We start from the raw sequence: 20,808 nt of genomic DNA on the forward strand, positions 1-20,808 counted from the left end.
TTTGTATTCACTTGTTACAAGTTTTCGCTATAGTGTTTGATTTCTATCAATACAAATCTATTATCCTTTTTATTTTGTTTTTTTTCGTAAATATCTTTTGATAGCTGCTACCCTCAATTGAATTCATTTTGTTGGTAGAATTTGTCTTGCACATTGGACCATAAACAGAAAATAATTTTAAAATCGTTTTGGAAATTGTTTTTATAAAATAAAATCCAAGTTTAAATGAGTTACGATATACATTTGTGAATGTAAGCATATTCATGGGGAGTGGAAAGAATCTAAAAAATTGTGCATTGTGTTACTGACACTAAATAGCAGCAACCCGTTTTCTTTCATGAGTAATTAAGTTCGAACAAGAACACATGTGAATTATCTTCGTGGTCTTTGGACGTCTTGGCTGTCTGTTAATATTATCACTTGCGTATTGGCAAAGCAAAAACCAATATTTTTATAACAAATTTGGTAGGTCGTTTTTAGTCTGATTGCCGTCCAACAGACACAATTTTACAGACGTATATAAAGGCAAATACGGAATTAATCGATTTTGCTTTAATTAATTTAAGGTATTGTCATTGGAGATAAATACAAGTAGCCAATATTAATAATATTTCTTGTGAAAGATATTGACACACTTCCAATTAGGTCTAATAGCAGATTGCCAGAAATAGTTCAAAACTCATAATTCTGCAAAATTCGTGAAAGAGTCGACATCACTTGAAGGTTTTCTGAAAGGCAAAGTTTTATGCCACGAATGACAAATTTTTTATTGAATCGTTTCAATAAAAATAAGTTGCATTGGGTTAGTTATTGATGTTCTCTGGAATGTGAGAACGAATTTTGTTTCCGCATACTTCATATGAAATGTATCGTCAACGCCAAGGTTTATTTTAGAGCTTCAAGAACGTGCACTTTGTTCTGCCACAGTAGGCAAAACCCATTTTAAGCTGTGACTACCGAGTCTTATTCCAATACGCTAGAAACTGAGGCTAAATTGATCAAAATCCCGAATTTGGGAGTTTACCGTTATATAGGAGCTATAGAAAACATGAACAAATATAGATCATTTTCTTTCATAGGAAATATGATGAAAATATGATCTATTATGAACTGCAAATTCCGAATTTTGAGCTATTCCGCTAGAAACTGTGGTGGAAATCCTCAAAATTTTGAATACCGGGAGGTATAAGGTGTACCTTATAGGCAGTGTTCTGCCCGAGAGGGTAGAAGCCACTATAAACTCTAAATACTGAAATTTTAAATGTTCTGTTAGAAAGTGTGTACATTATCATCAGAATCTCGAATACGGGGAAACTGTGGGTTAAAACATCACAATGCCGAATATGGGGAGGTTCAATTACATGTGGGCTATACGAAGACGTTGACCGATATAGCTCAGAGACTGCAGAAAAAACACAAGAATATATATACAAGGTGGCGCAAAAGTAATCCTCCTATAAATTTTAGGATTAGCCCCTAATGTCAGTTCTTTTTTTGACGTTTTTGTAGTAAACACATGGGAAATACACATTAATAAACAATGATACGCTACACTGCTCCAGAACGCAGAATATTGGTAACCATTTATTATTCCAATAATCGGTCGGTGACTTTGCTACAACATGAATTTCGTCGCATATTTCATGCCAGTCCAACGCCTAGTGTTCAAACACAGCGACGTTTAGCCGCTCGCCTCGACTGGCACAACAAAAGATGCTGCCAAGCGTGGTAGTTCCCGGAGTATCCGTTCTGCAGGGAAATATTGCTTCTGTAGCCGATGATGTCATAGAAGCGCCGTCGACATCGACCAGACGACGTGCCTCGCCAATGGGTATCAGTCGACGGTCTCTACAGCGAGTTTTGGTACAACATTTGAAGATGTGTCCGTACAAGGTCCAGATAAACAAATTGTTTTAGCCACATTTTTCATTGACATTGTCTGAAATCCCAAACAAGGAGTTCTCTGTGAGCTTTTTACCCCCTGAAAGAGTATTGTCTATATAGGTCCACGATATCGTATAGCCCCGATACAATGCTACCCCCCGATATTCGATATTTTGATGATATTAGCGACGGTGATATTCACCGGAATTGTTTTAAATTTCGTATTTGAAGTTCGGAATAGTTACTACAGCATATGACAAACAAAAATTATTTTTATTTTTTATTTTTAATTTTTCAACTCCTTTCCGAATGTTGGATGGTATAACAAGTTTGGCCCGGCCGAGCTTAGCTGTTTTTTTACCCTCCACCATAATATGGAGCGTATATTAAGTTTTTCATTCCGTTTACAACACCTCGAAATATACATTTTAGACCCCACAAATTATATATATTCCCGATCAACATATAATTCTATGTCGATTTCCGTCCTTCTGTGGAAATCACTCTATTTCCTGAACGAAATGAAGTAGGTTGATAAATTTTAGTCAAATGTAAATTATGCCTGTAGAACTTTTGGTATTGAAAATAATGGTTTTTTTTCGTTATTTTGGTGATTTAAGCGACAGTATTAACCGGAATTGTTTAAAATTTGGTATTTGAAATTCGCAACGGAAACTATAGCCTATGACAGAAAATGTTCTATGCATGTCCACGTTTTGGTATAGCTCCCATATAATGGTACCTCCATATATTCGGTGTTTTGATGGTTTTAGCTATATTATTCACCGATTTTTTTCAAGTTTTGCAATTGAATATTGTAATAGTTTATGACAAAAGTTGCCTATGCAGGTCCACGCCGTCGTATAGACCCTTATATAAAGGCTATATTCGATATTTTTAAGATTTTAAGAGGATTTTTCAAGGATTTAATTTTTTTGAAAATTGTCAAATTTGTTTCAAATGGTGGAGCGTATTCAGCCCGGCCGAACTTATTTGTGCCCTAATAATGCCCTGGTAATACAGAGGTGTTGTGTTGTTATTACAAGTAATTCTGAAAGTGTCGCATATGTCAACGGAATCTTTTTTTGGAATGGATATAAATTTACTTTCGTTCGTTTGGAGCAAAATTACACGACTTAGTTTAGACGTATTTTAACCCAAATTTGATGTTATTTCTAGGTTGCTTTAAATTCTCCGTCCAGTAGTTGCAATGTAATTTCTAGTTTGGAAATACAAAATCAAATCAATTACTCCTGATTACAGTTACTTCGATTTTTATACCCTACACCACATAGTGGTAAGGGTATTATGTCTTTGTGAATTTGTTTGTAACATGGAGAAGGAAACGAGATAGACCCATAGTTACTTTTGAGAACCTTCATAGAATCACTTTCTGAGTCGATTTATGCATGTCAGTCCGTCTGTCCGTCCGTCCGTCTGTCCATGTATTCTTGTGAACAAAATGCAGGTCACATTTCTTATCCGATTGAGATGAAATTTTCTAAACAATATTTTTTTGGCCCAAGGACGAACCCTATTGAAATTGGTGAGAATGGGATCAAATTTAGATATAGCTCCCATATATATCTTCATCCGATTTCGGGTTAAATGTGCACCAAATGTCCACTATCAGTCCAAATTACCTGAATTTTGGCACACCCAACCGAGTTCGGTCTAGAAGCAAGTATATCAAATTTGGAGAAAATCGGTTCAGGTATAGCTATAGCTCCCATATATATCTTTCATCCGATTTGATCTTTAAGTCCCTCACATTCCTACTATGCACTCCACAACAGTGATATTTGGTACCAGGTATTAGATGGAGCACAGAAATAGCTGTTTTAAATTGTATCGAAATCGGTTCAGATTTGGATATAGCTCCCATATATATCTTCATCCGATTTCGGGTTAATTGACCACCAAATGGCCAATATCAGCCCAAATGGCCCGAATTTTGGCACATGTGACCGAGATTAGCCTTAAAGCTAATACAACAAATTTGGAGAAAATCGGTTCAGAAACAGCTATAGTTCCCATATATATCTTCATCCGATTTCGCGTTAAATGTGCACCAAATGTCCACTATCAGTCCAAATTACCTGAATTTTGGCACACCCAACCGAGTTCGGCCTAGAAGCAAGTGTATCAAATTTGGAGAAAATCGGTTCAGATATAGCTATAGCTCCCATATATATCTTTCATCCGATTTGGTGTTTAAGCCTCTCACATTCGTAATATGCACTCCACAAGAATGATATTTGGTACCAGATATAAGATACAGCCCAGAAATAGCTGTTTGTAATTTTATCGAAATCGGTTCAGATTTGGATATAGCTCCCATATATATCTTCATCCGATTTCGGGTTAATTGTGCACCAAATGGCCGATATAAGTCCAAATGGACTGGATTTTAGTACATCGGACCAAATTCAGCCTAGAAGCAAGTATATCAAATTTAGTGAAAATCGGTTCAAATATAGATATAGCAACCATATATATGTTTCATCCGATTTAGTGTTTTAGTCCCATACATTCGTAATATTCACTCCACAACCGTGATATTTGGTACCAGGTATTAGATGGAGCACAGGAATAGCTGTTTTAAATTTTATCGAAATCGGTTCAGATTTGGATATAGCTCTCATATATATCTTCATCCGATTTCGGGTTAAATGTGCACTAAATGGTCAATATCAGCCCAAATCACCAGTCTAGAAGCTAATACGTAAAATTTGGAGAAACCCGGTTCAGAGATAGCTATAGTTCGTAAAATGCACGATAGAATTAGATAGATTTTGATTTTGTACCAAATATCTCATAGAGCTCTGAAATGCCCTGTATAAACCTTTTTACGAGAGCTCTACTAAATATGCATAGTGGTGTAGGGTATCATATAGTCGGCCCCGCCCGACTTTTGAGCTTTCCTTACTGGTTTTTCTTTTAACAGCATCTAATTTGTAATTTATTTTAAAGGTTGACTTATACATTTTATGCATAATTTCTAAAGCTTACTGCTTTAAACATAATTATCAACAAGATACGGCACCGACTTCTGATCTGAGCAGTCCTGCAAAGAAGTATGGATAACTAAATATTTTATGCTCTTATAGAACAATAATTATATTTTATTTGATATCTCAACCCACTGTTTTATAAAGTTCATTGTATTATCGAAATTGTTTTGCGTTCCATTAGTATTTGTAGTCTTTTAGTTGTGTTTCTTAAGATTATTTTGTGAGGAACTTTTATTGCAAATGATTTTTTGTTACCATTTGTCTTACATTTCGGTTTCTTTGTTGTCAATGGTTATGAAAGGCCAAATCGAATGAACGAATGGCGGCAGCGCACAGGGGGTGGCGAATTACGTTCCGTTTGCCCTCATTTTCTTTTATTGTTATGGAGAGTCCTTTTTGTCGATTTTTTTTCCTTATTCACTTCAGTGCACTCACGTTTCTAATTTATTTTATTGAATGCACTTTCTTCGGGTGTTTGTTGTTGTTATTGTTCCTAGAATTCAATGGATGAAACAAAATAATTCACAACCAAAAAATTATTTAGATTTCATTGGACCATCTAGCCAAGAGTTTTGCTTATTCATTCCTTTGATGTCAGATAATTTTGGTTTGCACCGCTTGAAGTCGAGGATTGCGCACTGGAATTATGTTGATGGTTTCGCATGTTAATGAGTTTCTGTTTTTTTATGGATTTTAGTTGATGAAGTATTTTTTGCCAATTTAAATAAATTCAATTTAATGTTGCTTGTTCTCTGTTAAGACCCATGAATCGCCTGGGATTCTTTTTGTCGGCATTTCCTTTTATTCCTGAAGAAAATTCATTGAAAAGCTATTCAAAATATTATTAACGAAGCCACTGGTCCATGCTTCAGCATGCTACGTGCCTTTATTTACATTTCTTTTCTGTGGGTGTAAGTCTCTTCGGGATGAATGATTTTCTTTTTATTAGTGAAAAAAAAAATTAAGAATTTTAAGTGTTTTATTATTCATTATAAACTTCAATATGATTAATAATAAAATCGACAAATTACATTCATAGCCCTATAATTCCAAGTAGCACATAATTGTAATATTAACCACCAGAGAATTTTGATATTCTTTGCATATTTTCATAATCGAAGTATAGGTCGATTTTATTGTGCGATTGATATATTGGAAGCAAAACAATTTGGGTTGAAATAACAGTCCTGCAAAAATGTCACTTTTGACATATACAGAGTGAAATGAAAAAAACTGCAAACTGCTGTCATTTCTAAGCCCCTCGTCCGACAGCTGTTAAAATTATTTCAGTGGACAATATATAATGTGTTTACAAGCGTAGAAAATCATTTTGGGGAGAATTTTATAGAAAAAAAAGTTATTCGTGATGGAATTCAAGCGTGATAATGTGATTTCTTTATATTCGGCTAGTAAACAACAAGTGACTATCGTTAGAGCACTCCAGCATTTAAATGCGAATAAATCTTTTGTGTCTCGTACCATTGCTCGTTACCGTGATACTGGTAGAGTAGCCCGACGTCAAGGAAGTGGACGGAAGAAAACAGCAACATCGAAATTAAAGCCATTGAAATTCCAAAAAGTGCAAGAACTTACACCGTAACTGAAAGAAAACAGACTCAAAATAACTAAAGAGTTGCTTCGTTTGGCCGAAAGTTGTGAACTGCCGAATTTGTTTTTCTCCGATGAGAAAACATTCGTTGCCCAGCAGATTGTAAACAAACAAAATGATCGTGTTTACTTGCCAAAGAGATCAGCTGAAAATGTGCAACTTCTGTTTGCCATCAGAACTCAAGTGCCGGCCATGGTAACAAAATGAGGTTCCTCACTTCATTTCCTGAGCACAATGGCCACCAACATTTCCGTATACCAATCCGATGGACTATTGTGTCTGGAGTGTTTTGGAAAGCAAGGATGCCACTAAAAAATACCAAAGTGTCGATCACCTGGCGACGGTTTCATTGGCCGCTTCAAGGCCATAATTCGTGCCAAATTTGATGCTATATCCGAAGTTTTTTGCTTTCATTCAATAAAATTAAAAAAAAATTGTTAAAATTATGGCGTTTGACCTTGTTGCATTTTTTATCTCACCCTGTATTTACGCCCTCGGACATGCTGATAGTTATTCAAAAGAATTTCACATCATTCGATGACCATCCAAAATACTAGGTTTTTGTCTGTGCTAACTTGTAACCTCATGCGAAATTCCGTGCTAATTGTTCTTTAATTACAAGCTGCATAGCCACTTCAAATTCAGGAAAAATTTCAGATGCTTTTGTATTTCCACCCCTAAATATTTTGCCAACAAATTAAAAAGCAAACGGCTTCTATATTCTGGCCCTACTGGCGACCGATATATAATACTCCCAGCACTTAGTGTTGTACTGTGTAAAAAAAATGACAAATTGAAAAAAATGCTTGTGATAATTTTTCCGACAAAAAAGTCAAAAAAATATTTGAATTTTCATTGGCATCTTTTAATACGATTTTTCTAGAGTTTATTGTTTTCTCCAAAAAAGTATTTTTTCACATAGAAGTTATGGCTTATTTCAGCCGATGGCCATCCAAATTGGTTGGCTTCTGCCCAGCCCTAAACTCTAACCCTTGCAAAATTAATACGCGTCGCTTAGTCGATAAGCAACTACAGCATCAGCATTCCAGCTTCCAAGTCTTTGCTAGAGAAAAAAACAGCAAGTAAAAAAGCAGCTAAGTTCGGCCAGACTGGATTTTATAAAATCCTTCGAAAAATACCACTTAAACGAAAACTATTATATGGGAGCTATATGAAGAATTGGATCTGCGTAAGTAAATTTTTGTCATAGGCTATAGTACTGATTCCGACCTATAAATACGACATTTGAAACAATTCCGTTGAATAATGTCGCTAATATCATCAAATTTGAAAAAAATCCTGTTAATAATGTTGTCTTTACCATCAAAATACCGAATATCGAGAGGTACCGTTATATGGGGAATATACGAAGACTTGGACCTGCACAGACAATTTTTTGTCTTAGGCTGTAGTATTCATTACGAACTTCAAACACCAAATTTGAAACAATTCCGGTGAATAATGTCTAAAATCACCAAAATACCGAATATCGGGGGGTAACGTTATATGGCGGATATCATGTATTTATATCGACAATTCTCTTCCAGGGGGAAAAGTATTCAGAAGAAACTAAAAGAGTGGATTTTCAGACAATTTCATTTCAAAAATTGCCCACAATCTTCAAAATGCCAAATATCGGGAGGTACTGTTATATGAGAGATATACGATACCATGGACCTATATAGACAATTCTCTTACTGACAGTAAAGTACACGGAAAGAACTCTCTGCGAAGAATTTCAGACAATTCGATTGCAAAATGTGCCAAAAATAATCAAAATACCGAATATCGGGAGGCACCGTTGTATTTGGAGCTATACGATATCATGAACCTATACAGACAATACTTTTCCAGGAGGCAAAGCACTCGGATTTTCAGCCAATTTTTATTGAAGAATTTGGCTACAATCATCGAAATACCGAACATCGAGGGGGGAGGGGGGGGGGGGCGTTTATCGTTTTATTGGGGCTATACGATATCGTGGACTGATATAGGCCATCTTCGAACTTGATCAGCCTGCTCACAAAGGACTGATTTCTGCAAAATATTAGCTTCCTACCTTAATTCGTAATTACAACAGACGGACAGGGCTAAATCGCCTTAGAATTTTCGCTGAAATATTTATACTTTGTTGGGTCTAAAATTATTCAGTATTCTCTGCTGTGGGTCTCCAAATACGGGTTTAAAATTCCAAAAATATTATTGAAATATCAAGAGGATTTTTGCAGCGTTAAATTTAACCGGCTATTTTAAGCCGAATATCTCATTTAAACATTGCTACCCAACTTGGCAACATAATAAATAATATTTGAAATAAGGAATATTTTATTGCCGTTCGACTTACAATACTTATTAATGTCAAGCCTTATATACTAAAAATGTTTAAAAGCTTTGATTTTAAAATGAAAAAAAGCAACAAACAACGTTGTCCTTGTCCAATGTCCTTGTGAAATAACATAAGAAACTACCGTCAACCTTTGGATTTTTTAATTCTTCGCATTACTTTGTAGTTTACTCATTTGTGTGCTGTAGCATTTCATCAAAATGGAATTAGCTACATGGAAATTAAAATGCTTCAGATGCCAAAAAAAGTCAATTAACTTAAGACAATAACATTTCATTTTCATTCCTGTTTAGCAGCATTTCTTCTTTATCCTTCGTTTCGATTTTTTTTTTTTTGGTCTTGAAGAATTTTCAGTGTAACTGTAGCTGCCCTTGCTATTGTCTGCGATGTATAGAGACCATTACAACAAATTCGACATAATCATTATCCTTATTGATTTGTCATTTCCCTCAAAGTTTTTCTGCTATGTTTTCATCTTTGAACGACATTGGTTTCACTCTCAGGGATATAGATTTGGGACAACAATAAAAAAACGATAGACGAAAATACAGAAATAGCAAAAAAACCGGAACATAATACAAAGTCAAAACAACAAAGCAAAAAATTTTAACGAATTGTTGTATTTAATTAAGAAGTTCTTCGATTCGCATTGATTTCGTTTCTGCTTCTACTAATTAATATTGGCAGACAGAAAGAAGTACGATAGCGCTACAGATGGCTTTGCTCTTATCTACAATGTAGACGGACATACTCGTATATGTGAAAAACGACGATATTATCCAATATTACTCGATTATTCGAAATGAAAGAAAGAAAATGTCTTACCTTCCACTGTGGGGTAATAAAAACCAATAAGGAAAGGTCAAAAGTCGGTCGAGGTCGACTAAATGATACACTACACCAAAAATTATTATATTGGGAATTTAAGTGAAGTAGTTCATACCAACTATGAAAGAAAAATAATTGCTGTATAGTGCATGACATGACTTCGGTAAAGATTATATTTTTTGAAGAATATTTATTGGAGCAATAGATATACCGGGCCGATTTTTACTAAATGGAAAACTGGGTTGAATGTGAAAAAATCGATTCACTTTGGGCTCATATTACATATATGGTGAGCAATAACCGTAAAATCGGATGAAGATGTATATTGAAGCTCGATAAAAATCTGAACCGATCACGATAAAATTTGGCGGAGGTATATACCAGCTATATATACCGGTTTTCAACAAAATTTGAAGTACTTGCTTCTAGACTGAATTTAGACGGAATTGCCAAAGTTCAGTTCTTTTGGGCTGATATTAGTCATTTTGTGCAAAATTAACCTGATATCGGATAAAGACATATTTGGATATATATCTAAATATGATTCGATCTTGACCAAATTTAACAGATCTATTTCTGGGCTGTGTCTGATATCTGACACTAAAGATCATTGTTGTGGAGTGCATATTACGCATGTGAGGAACATAGAACTCCAAATCGAAAGTCAAAGGTCATAATTTATACAATTCTTTCTTTATTTTTATTGAATGAAAGCAAAACATGTCGGAAATAGCATCAAATTTTAGAATACGTTTACATTTGCTCGATTTGGTCACCTTTGGCACGAATTATGGCCTTCAAACGGCCAATGAAACCGTTACACGCTGACGAATATTGTTCTGCGGTATTTTGGACAAATCCCGGCGAAGCGCTTGCTTGATTTCATCGACACTTTGGTATTTTTTAGTGGCAACCTTGCTTCCCAAAATACTCGAGACACAATTGTCCAACGGTTTGGTATCCGGAGATTTTTGTGGCCATTGTGCGCTGGAAAAGAAGTGAGGAACCTCATTTCGTAACCATTCTTCGGTGGCGCGTACTGAGTGCGATGGTGCTAAGTTCTGTTGAAATGTCCAAGGTCTGCCACCAAAATGTTTGCGTGCCCAAGACTTTAATTCACCCTCCAGAATATTTTCGCGATAACATTCGGCATTTATTCAGATGCCACGGTCGATTAATACGAGCGAAGAGCGACCATCGACTGTTATGGCGGCCCACACCATCAGCTTTGCCTGTTGCGGTGTTAGTTCTTGCACTTTTTGGAATTTCAATGGCTTTAACCCGAGCTCATTTTTTGTTTCTGTTGCGGTGTAAGTTCTTGCACTTTTTGTAATTTCAATGGCTTTACCCCGAGCTCATTTTTCAATATCTGTCGAATGGAATATTGCGATATGTTCAGCTCACGAGCCATTTTTCGGCCACTGCGTCGCGGGTTTCGTTCAAGTCGCTTCTTTACTTTTCGAACCATTTCTGCTGATGTTGCTGCTTTCTTCCGTTCACTTCCTTGACGTCGGGCTATGCTAGAAGTATCACGGTAATGAGCGATGGTACGAGACACAAAAGATTTATTCACATTTAAATGTTGGTGTGCCCTAACCACAAGTGGCTATTGTGGTTTTCCAGCCAAATATAAAGAAATCACACTATCACGCTTGAATTCCATAACGAATAACTTTTTTTGTTGGAAAATTCTCACCAAAATGCTTTTGTACGCTTGTAAACAATATAATGAGCTGTCTCTGGAATAATTTTAACAGCTGTCGGACGTGTGGCTTAGAAATGACAGCAGTCTGAAGTTGGTTGCCATTTGGTGCGCAATTAACACGAAATCGCTTAAAGATATATATGGGAGCTATATCTAAATTTGAACCGATCTTTACAAAAAATAGTTTGGAAAATTGCATCTCAATCGGATAATAGATGCGATCTGTATTTTGTTCACAATAATACATGGACAGACGGAATCGACTCAGAAAGTGATTCTATGAAGATCCTCAAAAGTAACAAAGGGGACTATCTCGCTTCCTTCTTCCATCCTTGAAAAGTGAAGTAGTAAATGGCTTTTTTTACTTTTTTTATTTTGAGGTCAAGTACAATTAAAGCTAAATATAGTAATGTACTTACATACTCAGATGGATGGAAATGCATAATTCGATTCTGAAAGTGTTTTTACGTAGATTCCGAATATTATCATTTTGTACGCTATAAATGAAGCATAGTACAGGTTTTAGTACACACAAATATCGGGTAATTTTGAAATTCGTGCCAAAAAGGTGTAAAATCTGCAGAAATGCATTCATATTTATTCACATCCTAACAATGAATATGTTACACCATCAATAACATATTAATTTTAATTTTTTGCCATTCTTCCTATTTAAAATAAAATATGAGTCTTCACACTTAACCCAAATGCATTGCCTTGCCCTTCGAGGAAACCAACCCTATTTATATACGTGTATACAGTACACAATATGTGAGACCAAGAATCAATAAATTGCACTCAATGAACTCGCAGCAATCAGTTTAAATCATTCGAAATATCAGATGCATTGAAATGGCCACGAAAGGAAGAAAAAAGAAAGAAAATAAAATAAAAACATTACCACACAACGAATCTGTGGCATGCAATAAAGAAACAGAAATGGTCATCTTCTGTCGCTAATATCATCAAAATATCGAATATCTGGAGGTACAGTTATATGGGAGTTATTCGCACACACGGACCTGCACCCATTACGAATTTAAAATACGAAAATATAGGGAGGTACCGTTATATGGGGGTTATTCGAAGGAGTAAACCTGCATATGCAATTTTCTGTCACAGTACCTATTAGAAACTTACAATATGAAATTTGAAACACCTGTGAATAAAGAAGCTAAAATCGTAAAAATACCAAATATAGAGAGATAGCGTTATATGGGGGCTATACGAAGACCTGGGCCTCAATTCTTGTTCTATGAAAATGTGAAATGAAAACTTTTATAAAGGAAAGAAATGTCAAATTAATTTTTCATTTCTTATTTTCATAGAACAAGAATCCAGCCTCTGGATCTGCATATGCAATTTTCTGTCATAGGCTGTAGTATCTGCTAGAAACTTTAAATACGGAACTCTATACAATTCCGATAATTAATGTCGCTAAAATCATCAAATTATTAAAATGCATAGAGTAGTCACGATTTGGGAACTATATCCAAATCTAAAGCGATTTTCAACAAATTTGAAGGGGGGTTTTAACCTCCGGTACCAAATAACATTGCTGTATAGTGCATGATATGACTTCGATATGGATTATATTAAAAAAATATTTATTGGAGCAATAGACATATTGGACAGAGTTTCACCAAATGAAACCAGTAAGGAAAGCTCAAAAGTCGGGCGGGGCCGACTATATGATACCCTACACCACTATGCATATTTAGTAGAGCTCTCGTAAAAAGGTTATACAGGGCATTTCAGAGCTCTATGAGATATATGGTACAAAATCAAAATCTATCTAATTCTATCGTGCATTTTACGAACTATAGCTATCTCTGAACCGGGTTTCTCCAAATTTTACGTATTAGCTTCTAGACTGAATTCGGTCTTATGTACGAAAATTCAGGTGATTTGGGCTGATATTGACCATTTAGTGCACATTTAACCCGAAATCGGATGAAGATATATATGGGAGCTATATCCAAATCTGAACCGATTTCGATAAAATTTAAAACAGCTATTCCTGTGCTCCATCTAATACCTGGTACCAAATATCATTCTTGTGGAGTGCATATTACGAATGTGAAAGGCTTAAACACCAAATCGGATAAAACATATATATGGGAGCTATAGCTATATCTGAACCGATTTTCTCCAAATTTGTTGTATTTGCTTTAAGGCTAATCTCGGTCACATGTGCCAAAATTCGGACCATTTTGGCTGATATTGGCCATTTGGTGGTCAATTAACCCGAAATCGGATGAAGATATATATGGGAGCTATATTCAAATCTGAACCGATTTCGATAAAATTTAAAACAGCTATTTCTGTTGTCCATCTAATATCTGGTACCAAATATCACGGTTGTGGAGTGCATAGTAGGAATGTGAGGGACTTAAAGATCAAATCGGATGAAAGATATATATGGGAGCTATAGCTATATCTGAACCGATTTTCTCCAAATTTGATATAATTGCTTCTAGGCCGAACTCGGTTGGGTGTGCCAAAATTCAAGTAATTTGGACTGATAGTGGACATTTGGTGCACATTTAACCCGAAATCGGATGAAGATATATATGGGAGCTATATCTAAATTTGATCCCATTCTACCAATTTCAATAGGGTTCGTCCTTGGGCCAAAAAAATAATGTTTGGAAAATTTCATCACAATCGGATAATAAATGCGACCTGCATTTTTTTCACAAAAATACATGGACAGACGGACGGACGGACGGACAGACAGACTGACATGCATAAATCGACTCAGAAAGTGATTCTATGAAGGTTCTCAAAAGTAACTATGGGTCTATCTCGTTTCCTTCTCCATGTTACAAACAAATGCACAAAGACATAATACCCTTACCAAAAAAATTAGGTTGAATATGAAAAAAAAAATCTATCCATTTTGGGCTGATATTGAATATAGGGTGGACAATAATCGTAAAATCGGATGAAGATGTATATCGAAGCTATATAAAAGTCTGAACCCAACTCGAAAAATTTGGCAGAGGTGTTTTCGAGCTGTATCTGATGTGAGGTATCAAAGATCATTGTTGTGGTATGCATATTACGCATGTGTGGGACTTTAACACAATATCGGAATATATATATATATATATATATATATATATATATATATATATATATATATATATATATATATATATATATATATGTGAGCTATAGCTATATCTGAACCGATTTTTATTTAATTTGAAGCACTTGTGGTTGGAATGAATTCGCAGGAACTGCCAAAATTCAGTCCATTTGGGCTGATATTAGCCATTTGGTGCATAATAAGCCTGAAATCAGATAAAGATATATATGGGAGCTATATCCAAATCTGAACCGATCTCGATAAAATTTGACAGAGATATTTCTGGACTGTATCTGATATCTTCTACGAAATATCGTTCTTGTGGAGTACATGTTACAAGTATGAGGGAGCTATAACTTTTTTTTTCACAAAATTTGAAAAACTTGTTTCTAGGATGAATTCAGTTGGAATTGCTAAAATTCAGTTAATTTGGGCTGATATATAGAAATTTGGTGCCTATAAACCTGATATTGGATAAAGGTATATATGGGAGCTATATCCAAAAATAAACCGACCTTTATAAAATTGTAGGCACTTAATTCTGAGCTTTATTTTATATCTGGTACCCATGATTATTTTTGTGGAATAAATATAAAGCATGTGAAGGACTTAAAGCCCCAAGTCGGATAAGACGTATTTATGGGAACTATATCTGAACCGATTTTCATCAAATTTGATGTACCTATTTCAAGACTGAATTAGGTCTTATGTGCCAAAACTCAGATTATTTGGACTGATATTGGCCATTTTGTCAAAATTAACCTGAAATATGTTGAAGATATGTGGTAGCTATATCTAAATTTGAACCAATTGTCAGCAATTTTTATAGGTTTCTTCCTTAGACCAAACAATTTTTTTTTGAAATTTTCATCTCAATCGTATAAAAAATGCGACCTGCATTTTGTTCACAAAAATACATGGACAGACGGACGCATTGACATGCATAAATCGACTCAGAAAGTTATTCTATGAAGATCGTCAAAAGTAACTAGGGATCTATCTCGCTTCCTTCGCCATGTTACAAACAAATGCACAAAGACTTGCCACTATGTGGTGTAGGGTATACAATTTGGACCTTCAAATGAAGTATATGCTCAAACATTGAAAATGCCTAAAATAATGACGGTATGCCTAAACTTAGTTTGTAATAGTAAGTTTTCAATACCAATTATACAAGACATAATACTGGCAATTCTGTCACACTTGCACATATGTAAAAGACATGCCCAATAGGCAATACCTCTTGCAATATCATTTAAAAAAAAAATTACTCTGGAATCACATACTTCTTTGGCATGAAACATTTTGCCGGTACATACATATATTATTTTAATATATCACTAATAATATCCTTTTCCAAAAATCATTTAAAGTTAATTCCAATTATTATTGTATGTCTGTCAATGTTAACCTCGGTGTTGCTTTTAATCTTAAAATATATATGTTTTAATCTTTAACATTGTTGCTTTTATATTCATATTTTGAGCACTTCTTACAAATAAAACATATTGCTGTACTGCTATCATTTTTCACCATTGTGGTTTTTTCTTTTTTTTTTCAATTAAAAGGACCACCAGGCCCACCCGGACCACCTGGCTCGTCAGCCGGTAGCAGTTCCAGCCGCCATCACGATCGTGAAGAGGATGAGGAAACACCTTATTTTTCTGCATCTTCTTGGAATATGCGTATCGTTCCTGGAGCTGTTACCTTTCCCAACATTGATGAAATGACAAAGGTATGTGGATATGAAAACATACATTACTTTTTTTATTTATTTTTATTAACCGTTAAAAATATTCGTATGCTTTTGAACCGTATGGCCACCGACCATATTGTTTTCTTCTGGAAATTCCGATAGAGATCTGCCATGAATCCACCGGGCACTTTGGCTTACATTACCGAAGAGGAAGCTTTGTTGGTCCGAGTCAATAAAGGCTGGCAGTATATAGCGGTAAGTGCATAAATGTTATACGAAATAAAAACAATTTAATAAGGTAACTACTAAAACGGAAGGAAATGGAATAACGATTTTTTTATAAATCGTTCATTTATGAAAGAGATAAAATTAATTTCATAGAATACGTAAGAAAATAAAGAATCTATAAAATTCAGGTGGGATCGATTATATGCTAATTAAAATTTTATACTGGGAATTTATTCGTTATTGATTGCGTGTTACGGATTTGGAGGGGTTCAAATTTAAAATCGGATGAAAGTGACATATCGTACTTAATTCTTGATGCACTGTTTATATCTTCGGCTACAAAAAAATATAGTTTAAAAAAATTAAAATCGGGGGGTAGGGTTCTATGGGAGCTATATCAAGTTGTGGTCCATATTAAAATTATTAAAACAAAAAGTCGTGCGGGGCCGACCATGTGATACCCTACAACACTACGACATGTTAGAAGCAAAATGTCCAAATCCATTTTTGAAGATTTCGCTTTTGAAATGATGTCACGGAGCACTGCCCAGATATTACCCTCAGAATTTTGACATTTGGTCAAATTTATGCACTCCATCGTGCTGTTAGTTGTTGTGATCCATTTTACAGCCAAATATATTCCAATGGTCATCCAAAATGCTACAATTCTTCTCAGTCTCAGGCGTGTCGATTGACTTCAATGGTGTGATCAGGAATTTTTTTTTTCTGTTTTTGATTCATTTGAACCGCTAAAATATTTCGCGATTATCTCTAAATGCAAGATTACCCTCTGTATCTCCAAATTCAGATTCGTCTATATGATTCGCTTGTCTATGATATTTGGCTATATTCGTCAAAGAAATCAGAAAAAAAGACAGACGTTCTCCTTTTGTGTATTTCGGATATCACCTGTAAGTACTGTTTGTATTTTTTTCACATAAAAGTAGTAGTCCATTCTACCCACTGTCCTAAACTCTAACTTCATGCAAGATTTCGTGTCCTTTGGCTTCAGTGCAAAATCAGGAACATTTTGAGTTGTTGGCCCACTTCAACCCCTAAATATATTGCGGACATCTCCCTTCTAAGCCTAACCCTATTCTTGTGAAAATTTTCGTGAGGATCGGACGATAATTGCAATCTGTGCTGTAAGGTGAAAAAAATTTACAAAATATATACTTCAAGTCATATTTTGAAAAAATTGAAAAATCGCATGCGATAAAAAATATGAAAAAAATTGTCACAAAATATTACAAAATCTATATCATAATTATTGACATTTTTTATACGATTTTTTTTTTTTTTTTTTATTGAATTTTTTTTTTTTTTTAAAAAGGGGCATTCTGAATTGACAAAATTGGTCCAGCCATTTGCCAAAATTGGTCCAACCATTCTTGAGATATAAGCATTCTAGCTAACATCCCCTTCCTTTGTATATACACATTGTATGTATTTCGCTATATATATCCGATATATTTACTATCGGCATTTACGTAACGGTCAGAATTGACCTTTTCGTCTATTTGTGATTTCGCCAGGATTAAAAATATTCGGGGAAATAAAAATAAATGGAAAATTTGATTTTTATTTAACCAAAAATGTTATGATTTATTTCACCCACTAAATATTACCCGATGACCATCAAGGCTTGAAGGCTGCCCAGCCCTAAGCTCTAGCCCCATACCAATTTCTATTCTATAATTCCAAACTGTAGAGCAACTGTCAAATCAGCAATTTGTCAATTTTTGGTCCATATCAACCCCTAAATATTATGCTGTCATCGCATTTCGAGCCGTAATTGCGACCTGTAGAGTGATTACAAATTAATATGTACAGACGGACATACATAGCTAGATCGACGCAGTTCGGTGAGATAGGAATATCAATACATACTTTCCTATATGGGAAACCAATATTTATTTACATAATTTTTGGCCCAATCAAACTTATAATACCCCCAACACATAGTGCTATAGGGTATAAGAAATCATATCAAATTACATTCCATTTTAATAAAATAATGTACCTAAAATCTCCAAATTTCTTCAAATCGGAGGGTTATGTTATATGGGGACCATGTCTAAAGTGAACCAATCATCACAATTTTTTTAGTTACATAAGCTGATTAAAAAGCTTCTCTAAAAAATAAAATCGGTTTGTTATAAAGAAACATTTTTGTCACACCTTGCCATACCTTGAAATTCGAATCTTATTCGGCTCAAGGGCGAATCCTATTAAAATTGGGAATATTCGGTTTATTGTGAACCGAATATGTAATAACAACCCAAATTGGTTTAATACGAACGAATTTAGCCTGGAAGCAAGCAAAATCGCTTCTGATATAGTTACAGTTCCCATATATATTTTTAATTCGATTTGACATTTCAGTCCTCAAAAGCCGTAATATGCACTCCATAACTATAAAATTCAGTAAAAGATGTTGGCTGGAAATACCTTTGCTAAATGTTATCGAGATCGGTTACGATCTGAATATGGCTTTAATATATCTTCATCCGAATTCAAGTTTTTTTTTTGTAACAAAGGTTACAAAATGTTGCCGAGAAGCAATATAGATTCGTAATTCCTCTTTCGTTCATAAATTCCTTTTAGCATTATAGTTCATTCATGCTTAATCTTCTCTTTTCGTTCTATCGTTCCTTTTTCTTCAATCTTCCATTCATCCTCTTGACGTTTAACAAGTGAAAGATAGGATTTTGTAATTGAGAAACACTTTATTTTGTTCATTTATATAACTAAAAGTTATGCAAAAATATTTCCTTTTTCTATACAAATGAAAAAAGTTTAACAGGAATCACAAAGGGAAATTAAGTTAAAGAAGGTAATAAAGTGAAGGAAAGAACCAAAGAATAAAACATTAAGTTCGAATTTTAATAACCTTTAAAATTTTATAAAAACTTTATTAATAAAAGTACAGGATTCAACATTAGAACGTGTTGAATTTTATTCTTCAAAATATCAAACAACACAAAACAGGTGCCTTTATATGAGAACTATAAAATGTGAGCCCACACTGACAATTTTCTGCTGCAGGAGTTTTTACTTATGGCTAACTTAAAATACATAATTGTATTCAAATAAAAACTATGGCTTAAATCAAAAAAAAAAAAAAAAAAAAAAAAAACAAATAGCGATATGTACACAAGTTATATGGGGATATACGAAAAAGTCGTCCTTTTTGGACCACATTCTGTCTGAGAGTGAATTTCAAATACCAAACATAAAATAATTCAGTTGAGTTCGGCGCTTGAGTTCTGGTGGCCAACCGAAGGTGCATATTTTCAGATGACCTCTTTGGCAAGTAAACTCGATCATTTCATTTGTTTACAAATTGCTGGACAATGAATTTTTTCTCATCGGAAAAAACCAAATTCGGCAGTTCACCACTTCCGGCCAAGCGAAGCAACTCTTTTGAGTCTATTTTCTTTCTGTTGCGGTGTAAGTTGTTGGACTTTTCGGAATTTCAATTGCTTTACCCCGAGCTCATTTTTCAATATTTGCCGAATGGAATATTGCGATATGTTCAGCTCACGAGTGATCTAAAGATAGCCACTTGTTGTTTTCAGGCCAAATATAAAGATATCACGCTTGAATTCCATCACGAATAACTTTTTTTCTGGAAAATTCTCAACAAAATGCTTTTATACGCTTGGAAGCAATATAATGAGCTGTTCCTGATTAGAAATGACAGCAGTCTGAGTCTGGTTGCAGTTTTTTTCTTCTCAACCTCTACTTGTTTCTAGGCTCAATTTGGTCGCAAATGCCAAATTCCACCAAATTTTAGCTCATATTACACGATTGATGCACAATAAAAAGCAAATCGAACGAAGATATATGTGGGAGCTAGATCCAAATCCGAACGGATCTCGATAAATTTTGGGAGAAATATTTCTGTGCTGTATTTGATATAATTCCAAAAATATCGTTGTTACAGAGGAGGACAACAAGATCAAATCGGATGAAATATATATATATATGGGCTACAGCTTTATCTGCACAGATTTCGATCAAATTTGGCATACTTATTTCCAGGTCGTATAAACAAAACTTCGTACTATTTGGCTGATATTATACATTTGGTGCACAATTAAAGGCAAGTCTAACGAAGTTATATGTGGCAGCTATATCTAAATTTTGACCGATTATAACCAGTAGGGTTCATCCTTGGGTCAAACAAATGAGTTGTGCAAAATTTCATCTGGATCGGACAATAAATGTCGCATGTACCTTGTTTACAAAAAGTACATGGACAAACGGACCTACAGAAAGGCAGGCATGCATAAATCGACAGAAAATGTGCTTCTATGCAGATTATCAAAAGGTGCTATGTACCTATCTCTTCTTTTGCTGTTACAAACAAAATAACACCCTGACGAGGGTATATTTAGAGA

At 34.7% G+C, this 20,808-nt stretch overlaps 1 protein-coding gene across 5 annotated transcripts in view; it reads left to right on the forward strand.

Moving 5' to 3' along the window:
* The window catches only part of LOC101889444 (collagen alpha-1(XVIII) chain), a 662,143-nt gene that overhangs the window by 499,814 nt on the left and 141,521 nt on the right, over positions 1-20,808 (forward strand). For all 5 annotated transcript variants that reach the window (XM_059124488.1, XM_059124489.1, XM_059124490.1 and 2 more), the window contains 2 exons: positions 16,047-16,213; positions 16,337-16,429. In XM_059124488.1, the coding sequence (XP_058980471.1) occupies positions 16,047-16,213; positions 16,337-16,429 (260 nt within the window). The remainder of the gene's footprint in view (positions 1-16,046; positions 16,214-16,336; positions 16,430-20,808) is intronic.

The sequence above is a fragment of the Musca domestica genome, unplaced genomic scaffold (genome assembly GCF_030504385.1).
Source record: "Musca domestica strain aabys unplaced genomic scaffold, Musca_domestica.polishedcontigs.V.1.1 29, whole genome shotgun sequence".
Classification (NCBI taxonomy): domain Eukaryota; kingdom Metazoa; phylum Arthropoda; class Insecta; order Diptera; family Muscidae; genus Musca; species Musca domestica.